The sequence below is a fragment of the Podarcis liolepis genome (assembly GCF_965112155.1).
Source record: "Podarcis liolepis genome assembly, chromosome: 13".
NCBI classification, from domain to species: Eukaryota; Metazoa; Chordata; class Lepidosauria; order Squamata; family Lacertidae; genus Podarcis; species Podarcis liolepis.
The window spans coordinates 13,264,121-13,279,978 of record NC_139573.1 but is presented as its reverse complement, the minus strand read 5'-3'; the positions used below and the strand labels follow the sequence as shown (position 1 = coordinate 13,279,978).

At 44.4% G+C, this 15,858-nt stretch overlaps 2 protein-coding genes across 2 annotated transcripts in view; both read left to right on the top strand.

Annotated features, from left to right (window-relative positions):
* Nucleotides 1–5,225, top strand: part of LOC310691556 (vomeronasal type-2 receptor 26-like) — a gene marked incomplete at its 3' end in the record, with an annotated part of 29,723 nt that extends 24,498 nt beyond the window's left edge. The window contains exon 6 of the mRNA XM_083471418.1: nucleotides 4,324–5,225. Coding sequence (XP_083327544.1) covers nucleotides 4,324–5,225 — 902 coding nt within the window. The remainder of the gene's footprint in view (nucleotides 1–4,323) is intronic.
* A 2,133-nt stretch (nucleotides 5,226–7,358) lies between these two features.
* Nucleotides 7,359–15,858, top strand: LOC310691555 (vomeronasal type-2 receptor 26-like; the record flags this gene model as incomplete). Its single annotated transcript, XM_083471417.1, has 6 exons — nucleotides 7,359–7,576; nucleotides 8,120–8,411; nucleotides 9,021–9,821; nucleotides 10,933–11,073; nucleotides 12,993–13,119; nucleotides 14,960–15,858. 6 exons carry the CDS (start codon nucleotides 7,359–7,361, stop codon nucleotides 15,856–15,858), a joined length of 2,478 nt encoding a protein of 825 aa, XP_083327543.1.

Genomic DNA, 15,858 nt, shown 5'->3' with positions numbered 1-15,858 from the left:
TGGTTCAGGAACCGCGCCGTGCGCCAGTGCTCCAGATTCTTGTGGTCCGTGCGGACCTGCACCGTGTGCTTGGCTCCGATCAGGAAGTGCCTCCACGCCTTGAAGGCTGCATGAATGGCCAACAACTCCCTGTCCCAGATGGTGTAGTTCTGTTCTGACTTGGTGAGCTTCCTGGAGTAGAACGCTCCCGGTCTCCAAGCCCCCTGCGGGTCTTGCTGCAACAGAACTGCTCCCACGGCTCTGTCCGAAGCGTCCGTCTCCACCCTCATCGGTCTGCTGGGGTTGACGTGTAGTAGCTGCTCCTCCGACGCGAAGTGACGCTTGAGTGCCTGAAAGGACTGCTCCGCCTGCTCCGTCCAGATGAACTTCTTCTTCTTGGAGCTGAGCGTGTCTGTGATGGCCGCCGTCTGCATCGCAAACCCCTTGATAAACTTGCGATAGAAGTTCGCAAAGCCGACAAACCGCTGGACCTCCTTCCGGTTGCGCGGACTTTTCCAGTCCAAAACCGCGCGAACCTTGGCGCTGTCCATGGCGAGCCCCTTGTCGGACAACCTGTAGCCCAGGAAGTCCACCTCCGACACGTCGAACTGGCATTTTTCCAGCTTGGCGTAGAGCCTATGCTGCTGCAGTCTACTCAGCACTTCCTTGACGTCTCTGTCATGATCCTGCTGCGAGTCAGAAAAGACGAGTATGTCATCCAGGAAACAGACACACTTCTTGTAGAGGAGCCCCGCCAGCACGTGATGCATGAAAGCTTGAAAACAGTGGGAGCCATTTTGCAATCCAAAAGGCATAACTCTGTATTCGTAGGTGCCCAGGGGCGTGAACATGGCTGTCTTCCATTCATCGCCTTCCCGCATGCGAATGAGGTTGTACGCCCCTCGCAGGTCCAACTTGGTGAAGACGCGTCCTTTGCGCACCGTCGCGAGGAGGTCGTCGATCCTGGGCATGGGGAAGTCCGATGGCTTGGTCACCGCGTTCAAGGTCCGATAGTCCACTACGAGCCTTTTTTGGGGCGTGTCTTTCTTCTTGACAAAGAATACCGGACTACCCCCCACTGCCTTGGACTCTCGGATGAAACCGCGCTCCAAATTGTGATCTATGAACTCTTTGAGTTCCTGTAGTTCGTCCTCAGACATGGAATACAGCTTCCCTTTTGGCAACGCCGCCCCTGGCAGGAGGTCAATCTTGCAGTCGTATGGTCTGTGGGGGGGTAGCTTGTCCGCCTCCTTCTCGCAGAAAACCTCCAAAAATTCTGCGTACTTGTGGGGAACTGCTTGCAGCGTCCCTAGCTGCAGCTGTGACTCCTCTTCCTCTCCTTCCTGCCGGGGCAGGATGCAGTGTTCAGCACAATAGGAAGAGCCGAAGGTCAGCTGCCTCTGGTACCAAGCCAGCGTCGGGCTGTGCTTGTCCAGCCAACTCATGCCCAATACAATAGGCGTGTCCGATAGTTGAGTGACATTGAAGCTGATGACTTCCCTGTGATTCCCAAGTCGCATCACCATTGGTGGCGTTTGCTTCACCACTTGCCCCCCGAGCAGCTCCCTGCCATCCACCGTGACGACCTGCAGGGGCAGTGTGGCAGGCAGCAACTGTATAGCGTGCCGGTCGACAAAGTCTTGCCCTATAAAGTCCGCATTGCTTCCTGAGTCAATGGTGATTGGCACGTCCATTGTGAGTCCATTGGGTAGCTGGAGCGATGCGGTGAGCCGCACTACTGGTTTGGGCGGGAGGGGGTCTGTGGGCTGCAAAATCTCTGGGGACTGCTTCACTGACACGTCTGGCTGGGCCCCAGTGCCTCTGTCTCCAGCCAGACTCCGTCGTTTCCCTGCTGTGGTTCTCCTTGCTGCGTCGCTGCAGTTACCATTGCTGAGGCTGCAGTGTGCTTGTGGAGCCTCTGGGGACACTCTTTCGCCATGTGCTGGGGATTGTCGCAGATGTAGCACTTCCGGTTCCCTCTAGGAGGCTTCGCTTTCACTGCTCCCGGTGCTAGGGCTCTGGTTGCTGACTGAGCCCTTGCACCTCCAACCTCCATAGGTTCCGCTCCTCCTCCTGGCGGAGGCGTGGATTGCGCACGCGCTGCTTCTCTGGGAACGAAGGAGTAGCCTCTGGCTGGTTCGCGCCCTCCACGCCCTTCGTCCCTGCTCCATGGACGTTCTTCCAGACGCACCCCAACCGCCAGCGCCCTCTGAACGATCTCCTGCGTGCTCCGGGGCCTCTCCCCCCTCGCAATTTCGTCTTTAACCGCGCCGTTCAATCCTTCCCAAAACAGGTCTCTGACTGGAGCCGAATCTCTGTCCCATTCCAGGGCACTGACCAATGCAAAAAAGCGGGCATGATACTGCCTTACACTGGCCCTCCCCTGCTTCAGTCCATGTACCTCCTTCCGGGCAAGATCCACGTCTATGCTTGATAAAAAGCACCCATCCATCGCTTTAATAAAGGCATCCGCATTTTGGAGCGCCGGATCCTTATCTCTCCACAAATTGCGCAGCCATGCTTTAGCATCTCCATGCAAATGGGACATGATAAACCCCACCTTCTCTTGCTCATCTCTAAAGTCCTTGTCCGGCAGTTGTAGTGCACACTTTACATCTGCTCTAAAGTTGGGGTACTGTTGTAAATTCCCATCGAAGTGAGAGACTAGACCGCCTGCTCGTCTCCCCAACCCAATCCCCTCCGGTCTGGGTGTCAGTTGCCCTTGCTTCGTAAGCATTTCCAACCTGACTTGGAGATCCCTGTAGGCGGCAGCTGCGTCCTCCTCTCTCTTCCTGGATGCAAGTATCTCGGCATTCAGTTGTTTCACTGCTTCTCTGAGATCCACTATCTGCTGTTCGGCCGTCATCTTGTCTGCCGTTCGTGAGCTCGCTAGTAGGCACCAGCCTTCTCTCCTCTCCGCGAGGCTTTAGATGCCCACAACTCGGGGACGGAGCTTACTGTCAGAGCTGCTCCCAGATCCTAGCTCACAGAGGATCACGCTAGCCAACGTTCACTTTATAAAAGTCTTTATTGAGTTACAGTTTCCATTTTCAAGCTGCCGCGTGCAGCTCTACGTCTTATAAGCTAGACCGGCGAAGCTCCGTCTGAGTCTCCGCCCCCTGTACACCAACTTAATACCCTAGCCTTACTCCACCTTTTCCGCCTGACTGTTCTTCTCTGGGTCCCTCTGCCCCCTGTGGTCTCTTCCTTCCTGGACTCTTCTGACGCTGACCCCCCGGACCCTTCTGTCTCCTTGCGTCGGGCTTTAGGACCTGGCTCCCTTTCCGGGCTGCTTACTGCGACGCCTTCCTGTGCATTTGAACTTGGCGCGCGCGCCCAACCTTCCACTTTCCGCTTGACCGTTTCTTCGCTCCCCGATGGAGGTGTGGCCACTCCTGACTCATGCCCTCCCCCCTGCTGCGAGCTGCCAGAGCTCGATACCTGGCGCCCTTCCTCTCCACTGCGCTCTGTTGGTGACGCTGGCCCCGATTTCCAACTGCTGCCCTCTGAACCCCCTCTGGACCCTTCTTCCTGGGGTGTCCCCCTAGGCTCCCCCCTTGCTCGGGCCACTGGCGCTCCTTTCTGTGAATCTTCTGATTCACTGGAAAGACTCGGAGATCTCGGGTCGTCGTCATCACTCATCTTTTCTTCGGACTCCTCCCCCTCGCTCTCTGTTTCCTCCCTTGCCCTCGCCTCTGCTCCTGAACCCCTGACAACACCAATCCTGGACCAACTGCTACCAATTAGTGTCCGGGCCCAATTCAAAGTGCTGGTTTTGACCTATAAAGCCTTAAATGACTCAGGACCGCAATACCTCAAGGACTGCCTCTTCTCATATGAACCTACCCGGTCCCTGAGATCATCTTCTGAGGCCGTCTTTCGTGCATCTCCTCCTCAAGAGGTCCGGAGGGTGGCTACATGAGAATGGGCCTTCTCTGCAGTGGCTCCCCATCTATGGAATGCCTTCTTAACCAGGCCGTTGGTTGATCTTATTGTGAGACCTTCACAACGGGGTGTATAAATTGAATGAATGAATAATAGAACAGTGACAGAAAAATTTGAGTTGGCTTCTAGCTGTAGATCAAGAAGTGTCGTGTGGCCCTCGTGCTTTTTGTCAGTATTCTACATTGGATAGGTGAAATGGGCATGGGTCTATCATTTTTAATATTATTGTTTGGAACTCCTTGAACACTCTGTAAATCATTTTAATTATGTATTATCAAGGTCCTACTTTAATTTTTAAAAACTAGTCCAAAATTTTGAAATAAAAAAAAAAAATAGAGGAAGAGTAGTGGCATGTTGGTCATATTTTTTTGGATTAAACACCATGTTTTTCTTTCTCAGACATGAATGACTGCTATGAATGTGAATATGAAAAGTATCCGAACAAAAATAGGAATATATGTATTCCCAAGAGTAGAAGTTTCTTGTCCTTTGAAGAACCTCTGGGCCTCAGCTTAGCCTGTTCTGCTCTTTCCTTTGCTTTCATTACAGCACTGGTACTGGAAATATTTGTGAAGCACAGGGACACTCCTATTGTGAAAGCCAACAGCCGGGACCTCACCTACACTCTGCTCATCTCCCTCTTGCTTTGCTTCCTTTCTGCATTACTGTTCATTGGATATCCTGACAAGGTGACGTGTCTCCTCCGACAAACTGCTTTTGGCATCATCTTCTCAGTGGCTGTTTCTTGTGTGTTGGCAAAAACCATCACGGTGGTTCTGGCTTTCATGGCCACAAAGCCAGGATCCATGATGAGGAAATGGGTGGGGAAAGGACTGGCAAACTCTATTCTCCTCTCCTGCTCCCTTATCCAAGCACTCATCTGCACTCTGTGGCTGGTGATCTCTCCTCCATTCCCTAATGCTGACATGAAGTCAGTGGCTGAAGAAATTGTACTGGAGTGCAATGAGGGGACTGTGACCTTCTTTTACTGTGTCTTGGGCTACATGGGCTTCCTATCTTTGGTCAGTTTCACTGTGGCTTTCCTTGCCCGGAAATTACCTGACAGTTTCAATGAAGCCAAGTTCATCATTTTTAGCATGTTGGTTTTTTGCAGTGTTTGGTTATCCTTTGTTCCTTCCTACATGAGCACAAAGGGGAAATACATGGTGGCTGTGGAGATCTTCTCTATCTTAGCCTCCAGTGCTGGTTTGTTGGGTTGCATCTTTTCCCCAAAATGTTACATTATTTTGCTGAGGCCTGAGCTGAACAGTAGGGAACACTTAATAAGAAGAAAATCCTGAAGAAATCAAAAATCTGTGTCACTGGTTATAATATCTAGCAAAGCAATTTGCATGTATCCCTGAAAAGAAGCACCCAGTCTACCACCCCACAGGATTTAACCCTTAGGCTTCAGCACTGTACTATTCTGCCCTGATGCTCTTTCCCACAACTTTTCCACACTAGAGATGAACAGTTTTACCCTGTCTAATCCCATCTTATTTTTCTGCATGTGGCTGTGTTAATATACATCCTGCCCCACTCCAGTGGAGATTTTTAGTATAAGTCGGTGGCTATCCCTTAAACAGCACATAAAAACCCCAAGTAGTATAAGGTTTATGAAGGACCTAGCACTGTTTAATGAAGAAGGTCGGGAGATTCCAATGAACTCCACATTTACACCTTCATGCATGGTAGTAGGATCCCACTAGGAGAGTTGGAGTCACATTAGAATACATCTAATGAAATAAAATTCCTATACAAGGATCTTCTACCATCAAATATTACTCTTTCTAATGGTATACAATCATTCATTGGACTTGAACAGCTTATATTCTGCTATTTCTTGGTCTTGGTCTTGTGTATTTTAGCTTTTAATATTGTATCATTTTATACACTGTTATGAATTTGGGCTGGGACAATGAGAAGTAGGCTGCATGTAAAATCCCCTGGATCCAGCAAGTATTAAAATATATAAAATTTAAGCGAGGGTACCTCCCTGTGTTGAGATGATTGCCTGGGTGATGGGCCATTAGGAGAACAAAAGAAAGGAGGCTGTATGAAAGACATGAAATGGTTGGGGCTCCTCTCTCAATTGGTTGGAAGTACAAAGCCTGGGTTTAGAGTTGGTAGTTTGCAGCGATGTGACATGGAAATAAAGCAGAAAGCTGGAGAAAGAGGCACAGAGCAATGTTTGATATCTGTTTGAATCCAAAGGCTACAGCTATGACAAAAAGTACACCATTAAGGGGTGCTAATGCTGTGAACACATCCATCATAGGCACAGGTCGTATATATGTGGAAATAAACCGTATATCCTAAAAACGCCACCGTCTCTGCTGTGCCTCATTCCAAAAGGAATCACAAAGGCTGGGTGAACACATGAAGCCCCAGGACTCTCACACCACATAGAGATCAGGGTGGTGTGCAAGAATAAGTATGTCTGCCATTAAATTGTATTCTCGTTTGTAAAGTGCAAAGAAAGAGAAAGGGAAAAAATAAAAACGTATTTCTGGCACAACCATTTAAATTTTGGCAAGGAAAGAAGTGACAAAATGAGATAAGAAAAAAGAGGCACAAGAAGAGGTAATATTGAGCACTGCCAATGAATTAGAAATGTGTTTCCGTGTTGGTGGAGACATTACAAATGCCTCATTTTAGTTTCTCCAGCATAAAAACTGGAGTTTTTCTCCCATTCGTTGGCAAAACAAGGAGACAAACTAATGCAGTTGTTGTACTTTCATGTGAACACTGCATGCAATGTAAGTAGTGGAAGAAACCTCTCCGTAGGTTTCTTCTTTCCAGGTCAGAATTTCAAGAGACCAGTGCTGTGATCAAACATGTTCATTTTCTCCCTCTCTTGAGACCAAAGGGTTGTCTTTCCAGAATTTTCTTTCTTATAGTTAATTATTGTGAGCCAAAACTGCATGCAGCTAAGAGGAAATTAAAACTTCTGTTAAGAAAGACACACAAGTGACTATCCTGCCTTCAATTATCAAAAGAACTGTAATTAATGTTCCCTCTTGTCTAACCACCTCATGGACTTGCACAGAACACTATCAAAGCTAATTGAGAAAGTCTGTGAAAGGTGCCATAATTGAGCCTTTCAAAGCCTGGTGCCCTTGGACAGTTTTGGATCACAACCCCATCACCTTTAGCCAGCTTTGAATGCTGTGAATTGTAGTCCAAAACATCTGAAGGATACAAGGTTGGAGAAGCCTGATAAAAATATATTACCTCCACCAATCACAGCTAGACTTAGGAATCAGAAACCAGCAAGGATCCATCAGTGTCATCACTTTTCTCTCTCCAGTTTTCAGTCTGGATTTCTGACATAAGAGCAGACTAAAAGGACAATTAGATGAGACTACTTCACTCTCAAAAGCTGTCATAGTACTAGGGGGATCTTAAGAGTATAGGGGGAAATTGTACTAAAGATGGTGGCATTATTGGTCTTACTTCTGTTTCTACCTCCTCATGTAATATGCAAACCTCAAATTCTTAAATGCCATGTCCATGATCCATATACTCCACTTCATCAGTATCATCAGGAAGGAGACCTCATCATTGGTGGCATAGCCTCTCAAAACATCATCGTCTCCAGTTCAGTACCCTTCGCTGAAAAACCCCTACCAACATTGTTTGAAGGGCTAAAGTAAGAACTGAATAATTTCTCTTCTATATTCTGATTCCTTCTTTGGACCCCAGAGCCATTAGTTATAGGAAAACTGTAGCTAAACTGTGGCTCTGGACTCCATCTGTTCCCATCAACAGTGTCAATCAATAATAATAGGCATTGTAGTACCACTTTCCCCACTAAATCAAACATTCAGGTATCATATGAAGACATGTAATATTGTTGTGGAAATAACTGCATCACTTTTGCTTCCAGGTCCCAAGACAATGAAATAAGGGCAGGACTTCTACACAAATTATGAAGCCTGCCTTAAAAATGTAGACCAGGAACATTTTGAAGTCTGCATTCCACACCCATAGAATTTCACGTCCATCCCTTTTCTACAATTCTAGGCAAGGAGGATGACTTGTAGTGATACCTGTTCAATAGTTTCCTCAACTGAGAAAATAGTTAAATAATTGCAGTAATAAATAATACTAATGAGGATTATATAGAACTGAGAAATGATAACTTTACAAAGTGTTACATACTCTTCTGATAGAAAATGAAATTCTCTTTTAGTGTGGTACCTAAGAACTACCAGCACATCCTGGCCTTGCAATTTGCAGTGAAGGAGATCAACAAAAACCCTCAGCTCTTACCCAATGTCACTTTAGGCTTCCGCATCTATGACAGCTATTTCAATGCCAAATGGACCTCTCATGCCACAATGTTGCTCATATCCACACTGGAAACATTTGTCCACAACTACATCTGTGACATCAAGAAAAACTTGATAGCCATCATTGGGGGACTGGACTCCCAAACTTCCCTTCATGTGGCAACAATCTTGGATATCTATAAGGTTCCACAGGTAATATATATATACCTCTGTCAACTTATGGGAACTTTGCATATCAAGATAAATTTGGATATATACAGTTCTTTTTTTCTGGGTGGATGCGAGGGTACTCATACGCCTAAATATTTTGTGAATATTTGTACTTTTGTCCATTTACTGTATTTATTGTTCTTGATTTGAACTTTAAAATGGTGATTTTCCTGAGTCAAAATGACAGTACCCATAAACTTTTCTTTTTAAAAAAGCACTGAATATTTAATGTGCACATTTCAAATAACCATGCTTATCCATGGTTATCCAAGCTAAGAGATAAAGTCTTGATAGCATGTATTGTTTTGCTTCAGACGTTCCCTTTGGCCTAGCCATTGACTGCTAAATGATAACAGCTGATAGGCAGGTGAGTGTCACTTGGCTTAGCAAAAATAGCATGCACAGGCTAAATGGCGAGGATTACAAGGCCCAGTGTGAAGTTGCCCCAATGTTGCTCTCAATACATAAATCTAAAAAATAAAAGCTATTTCTGCTTCTGTCTCTTTCTCCTACTATCACAACTACGTTTAGCTTATATATGGCCCTGCTCCAGTGATGAATGATAAAACCCCAGGCCTTTTCTTCTACCAGATGGTGCCCAAGGAAACCCACCAGTATAAGGGGATCCTGTCTTTGCTTCTGCATTTCAGGTGGATATGGATCGGGATCCTAACATTCTATGATGAGAATGCAGAAAGATTTGTGCAAACGGTGGTTCCATTTTATTCGAAGAATGGCATCTGTTTTGCCTTCATAGAAAGAAATGACAAACTTACTTATCTCACGGAAATGAATGATATGTTTAAACTGGGGGCAAAAATTCATGACAGAATAAACGATAGCAAAGCCAATGTAGTGTTGGCTTATGGAGAATCATATGCTCTGGCATATTTTAGATGGTTGCCTTACCTATCAGAACTGGAACAAAGTTCAAATACACCAAAAGGTAAAGTGTGGATTATGACAGCCCAGGTGGAGCTCACTTCTTTTGTCTATCAACGGACATGGGATACAGAAATACTCCATGGGGTTCTCTCATTCTCAACTCACTCTAATGATCCACCAGGATTTCGTCAGTTTGTCAAGAGCAAAACCCCTTCCAACCCGAAAGGAGATGGCTTCATTTTGGACTTCTGGCAACAGGCATTTGGCTGTGTATTTCCAAATCAAGTTGTTGGCAGTGTGAAGGGGGATATTTGCACTGGGCAAGAGAAGCTGGAGAAACTTCCTGGTCCTTTCTTTGAAATGAGCATGACCAGCCACAGCTACAACATCTACAATGCTGTCTATGCTGTGGCCCATGCTTTACATGCCATGTCTACATCCCGAGGCAAACACAGACCAGTAATGATCAGGGGAGGAATGAAGCTTCCGAATCAGCCACTGTGGCAGGTACTGGGCTGCACACCCTTCCTCAAAGAGGTTCAAAACCTGTTCTGTTCGCCTTTTCTATCTGTCCATTTGGTTAACTGTCATTATCCCTATGCAACCACAGCAGGGGTCAGCAGTCTTTGGTTTTATACCTTTGCTAATTGTAACTTTTCCAATGCAACCATAGAAGGGGTCAGCAATGTGGGGCAGCAATGCTCTTGAAATCTTTCCCAGGTACCCCCAAACCACTTCCTCTATTCACTGCCCTTTGGCCATGAGATGCACATAGATGCTTTATCTCTCTTGAAATGCATTTAAAGCCAAATGGGAACTTCTCCACATGCTCTTCTAGCTTAAGATTCAGCCTACTAGAGGTCCCTGCCTATTGACATCAGACAGACACCTTCACTGTATTCATTTAGGCACCTGCTTAAAATATTTTTGTTTAGGCAAGGCACATATTTTACGTTCACATTCCTTGCATTTTACTTCTGATTTTAAATCTTTTAAATCTCTTCTTTTAAACTGTTGGAACGTAAAGTAGAAATACTGAAAGAGAACAAAAGAAAATGAATTCCATCCAAGTATGATATAGCCAACTTCTAGATTTTGCCTTTACCCCTATTCCTTCTTCAACCTGTTGCCTCAACTACTCATACCATCCTCTCAGATGAGCATGGGGCTGATTGACTTCTGAAGTTGGAGTATCAAAGGTGTAATATATCACATAGGAGCATCAAAGGTATAATATATCAAATAGTACAGCATATAAAGTCTATAGAGAGCAAAGTGATATATTTTAGACAACAAAATGAACAGAGCACCCACTTTCCTGTTAATAAAGTTTTTAATCACTGTGTGTGCATTTGCTGCTGGAGATCATAAAAATCTGTATTTGAAATGAACTTCCAAATGTGATAAATTCTTGGCTAATATAATATAATATAATATAATATAATATAATATAATATAATAATACAATATAGCCATCTATATATATATATATATATATAGATGAAAACTGCTTTCCTCCAAGGTGGATATTTGGAAACATGACATGAAAGTGAACATCATGTATTTCTCTTGCTGAATTGAAGCCTTATCGATACTTTCTCTTTCTTTTTCTATCAAGCTCCATCATTTTCTGAAGGGTATCTCATTTAACAACAGCGCTGGGGATAAGATTTCCTTGGACCAGAATGGGGAGATATTGGCTGGATTTGATATTACCAATTGGATTGTTTTCTCCAACCAATCCTTTCAGAGAGTGAAGGTAGGAGGGGTGGATTCCCTGGCTCCTCCACAGCAAATGTTGACCATCAATGAGGAAGCCATAAAATGGCACCATTGGTTTAACCAGGTAGGATGCAAACATCAGCCATTTGTTAATGCGAACACTTTAACATAACATACAAAGATAATTTCATTGTGCATTTTTCAGCCTTTATAACATTGGATTAAAGTTAAAACAAGCTATGAATTAATGTTATAAGCTAAATGTACAGTCTCTATACTGGTTCTAGTTACACTGAAAGTGAATATGTTAACTGACAACTTGAAGAAGTGAATCCTAAATAGATTTTGATGATATCAAATATATTGTTATGCGTTTGGAGGATCAGTCTGGATGAAAACCTGGTTCACATTACAATTCTGGGGTCCTGCACCAGTGAGGGGAGAATACATAACGGGAAGTTTGCTGGACTAGTTCCTTTGTCAAGGGAATGTCTTTGACTGCCTAGTTAAGACCTATAGATTGCAGATATAAATACAGTATTTCAGTTTCAAAAGGTCCTTATGTCAATTTTCAGCACTTTCGCCACTGTGGCTCTTTTTACAAAATTGGTTTAAAGTTTTGACACATTTGTACACCTCGCAAGTCAGATTATGCATGCCATGTTTTAAGGTTTTAGAATGAGCACTCACATGTTACATTGTGGGTGCCTTTTGCGGGATCACATGAGGTGGTACAGTTCCCAGGGAATTTACTGGCAAACAGGGACTGGCCTGCCTCTCAGTGTTCATTTTTAGAGGTTCATGCCCATCCTCAGTAGTCAAGTTTCATTGCTGGGAGGTGGGGCCAGTCCTATATATATAAGGGGGTGGAGCCGACAGTATCCAGCCAGTCGGCTCAGGAGCTTCACCCACGCAACCCTCCCTTAGTTTAATGTTTTATTGTTTGCTGGTTAACTTTTTCTTCCTGTTTAGTGGGTGCTGATGCAGTCTATGTCTGGTTGCTGTTGAAGGACCGGGAATAAATTTTCCTGCATTGGCAGGTTTTGTCTTCCCTGTAGCAATTAGTCACAACTTTGGAGGTTATGGCCTTGGGTGGAATCCTTTAGTCTTTTCTTCCCTATATGGTGGGGCGGGGGGGCTGAAGTGGTGAGTCACACCCCTGCAGTGGCGATTCCAGGGTCCCCCTCTTAAAGGGGTTTTATATATGGGTGTCATTGGCCATACATTGAAAGGTCGTCAGTGAACTACCCTGCGTGTGGGGATATGGGCTTGGCTGCCTGCTACACTTACATCTCGCAGAGCACCCCCATATCCCATTTACCCTGATGTGCCCCAGTTCCCCCAGCTGGGGGGCTGGGAGGGATACATGCCCAAGGTCTAAGCCAAGGTCTTCCTACATTTGGAAGTTTAATAAAGTTGTGGCCTAATTTTAATTCCATATAATGATGTCAGAGTCTTTATTCCTTCCTTATGATCCCTGGGGACTGGGGCTGTCGCTGCTTGGTCACACAATAGCAAGTGTGTAACACTGAGGCTTTACATTTGTAGACATCACAAGTCAGATTATGCATGCCATGTTTCAAGGTTTGGAATAACAGGTGTATAACTCTGAGGTTTAATTTTCATTAAGTGACACCACCACAACCCTTTAATGCCACTTTGGCAGAAAGAGGACTATAGAGGATATTAAAAACAGTACTATCCACAACAGTAACTGCAAAAAAACACACACACACACAAAAATCACCACCAATTTATTGGAGTTTGCACATTGAGTCAAAGGAAAATGCCAGAAAATGAGTCAAAATGGAATTGAAACAACCTATTAAATGAATTCCTGAAATGAATGTTGTTGTTCTTTTGCAAATCCCTTTTAAGGAAGAGCTTAACTTCCCCTTTTAGCTTTTCTTTGAGTCCACTTATTTTAAACATCTCTCTCTTTCATTTGTGTTCTAGACACAGCCTAAGTCTGTATGTACTGAAAGCTGCCCCCCTGGTTTTTGCAGGAAAGTGAAGGAGGGGGAAGCATTTTGCTGCTACGATTGCATCCCATGTCCAGAAGGGAAGATTTCTGACCAGGAGGGTAAGAAATTTAGTATATATAACATGCATTCATCAAGATTCCTTTTGACAGTTCATGAAATATTGAAAAATCTTGCTGAAAGAGACCTAAGGAAAGTATATGTGTGATAATTTGTGGTTGTAGATGTTGAATGTTATTATTAAGGAAGAATCCTATAGCAAGATCCACCAGGTTGAACAGGGTTAGTATAAAGTGGATTTTCAGATGAGCCGGGAGGTTTGTGTAACAGCTGGAAATTTGTCATTATACCTCCCTCATGCAGGCTTTGCTGAGTGATATGCTTCTTAAACTGGTGTAAGCCTTAAAAGGGGAGTATTACAGGGGTTGAAACGGGGAGGGGGGATTAGAATACAATGCATGAAGCCCATTCAGCTTGGTCACTTGACCTGGAAACCCAGCGTAGATTAAGCCAATAAAACACTATTTTAAAAGCTTGTTTTCTCTCTCACAAGCTTTGGCTCACTAAACCAGCAGCAGCCATGCTCCTGAATGGATTTTGGATCTGGTGTACTTTATGCCTTTTTCAGCCATGGGCTGCCCCTCTGTCCCTCAGACCATGTGGGGGGATAGATTATATTTTGAAAAAAAATAATAATGAATGAATTCCTATGCCCCACAAATAACCCAGAGATGCGTTTTAAATAAAAGAACACATTCTACTCATGTAAAAACACGATGATTCCCGGATTGTCCGCGGGCCGGATTGAGAAGGCGATTGGGCCACATCCAGCCCCCGGGCCTTAGTTTGCCTACCCCTGCTTTATGCCATCTTAATTTCTGCCAGGCTTGCATTATGTCATATTCTTGGCATGGATTTTCTCCCTAAATGTGATATGTTCTTCTACAGAAGATCTTGAAATCTGTTTTGACACTTTGGCTAGAGTTGACTCAATCCCTGTAACTTTCACAAATTTTTGCCCATGATTTGTTTGATTGATTACATACAGTGGTGCCCCGCAAGATGAATGCCTCGCAGGACAGAAAACCCGCTAGACAAAAGGGTTTTCCGTTTTTGAGCTGCTTCGCAAGACGATTTTCCCTATGGGCTTGCTTTGCAAGACGAAAACGTCTTGCGAGTGTTCCGATTTTTTTCCGATTCCCCCCCTTTTTTCTAAGCCGCTAATAGCCTTTTAGCCGCTAATCCGCTAAGCCTTTAATAGCCACTAAGCCTTTAATAGCCGCTAAGTCTTTAATAACGCTAAGCCGCTAAGCCGCTAATAGGGTTGCTTCGCAAGATGAAAAAAACGCTAGACGAAGAGACTCGTGGAACGGATTAATTTCGTCTTGCGAGGCACCACTGTACTTAATCATGCATTTTCTATCAAAATGTGTGTAGGCATATATATTTTTCTTCACAAATAATATTTGAATGTGCATTTACTTTTTGGTAACATTAAACATGTATTTTGATGCCCTTAAACTTCAGAGAATTGTGCTGTAATGTTTGGAGAAGTTTGAAATACATAAATCCAGAGAAGAGTTGAAAGGTGTTGATTAAATCTTCAAATGTAGAAATTTGCAAAGTTTCAATTACACAATCACTCCTTAATGAAGAAGTAACTAAATGTGAGCAACTAAATGTGAGCAAATGTGAGCAATGTAGGAAAATTTGTGTTGGCTTCTAGCCGGAGATCAGGAAGGGTCTTTGTGGTCCTACCTCTTGCATTTTGCCTGAATCAGTATTATACATCGGATACGTGAGAAGGGAACGGTTCCATCAGTTGTGTTTTTATTGTTTGAAACTCCTAGTACACTTTTAAAATCATTTTAATTATGTATTTACCGGCAGTGGGATGCTGCTCATATTTTTGGGATTAAGGACCATGTTTTTCTTTCACAGACATGAATGACTGCTATGAATGTGAAGATGAAAAGTATCCAAACAAAGATAAGACTATATGTCTTCCCAAACGTTCAACCTTCTTGTCCTTTGAAGAACCTCTGGGCATCAGCTTAGCCTGTTCTGCTCTTTCCTTTGCTTTCATTACAGCACTGGTACTGGAAATATTTGTGAAGCACAGGGACACTCCCGTTGTGAAAGCCAACAACCGGGACCTCACCTACACTCTGCTCATCTCCCTCTTGTTTTGCTTCCTTTCCGCATTACTGTTCATTGGATATCCGGACAAGGTGAAGTGTCACCTCCGACAAACTGCTTTTGGCATCATCTTCTCAGTGGCTGTTTCTTGTGTACTAGCAAAAACCATCACTGTGGTTCTGGCTTTCATGGCCACAAAACCAGGATCCCGGATGAGGAAGTGGGTGGGGAAGGGACTAGCAAACTCTATTGTCCTCTCCTGCTCCCTTATTCAAGCACTCATCTGCACTGTATGGCTGGTGATCTCTCCTCCATTCCCTAATATTGACATGAAGTCAGTGGCTGAAGAAATTGTACTGGAGTGCAATGAGGGGACTGCGACCTTCTTTTACTGTGTCTTGGGCTACATGGGCTTCCTAGCTATGGTCAGTTTCACTGTGGCCTTCATTGCCCGGAAATTACCTGACAGTTTCAACGAAGCCAAGTTCATCACTTTCAGCATGCTGGTCTTTTGTAGTGTTTGGTTATCCTTTGTTCCTTCCTACATGAGCACAAAGGGGAAATACATGGTGGCTGTGGAGATCTTCTCTATCTTAGCCTCCAGTGCTGGCTTGTTGGGTTGCATCTTTTCCCCCAAATGTTACATTATTTTGCTGAGGCCTGAGCTGAACAATAGGGAACACCTAATAAGAAGAAAATGA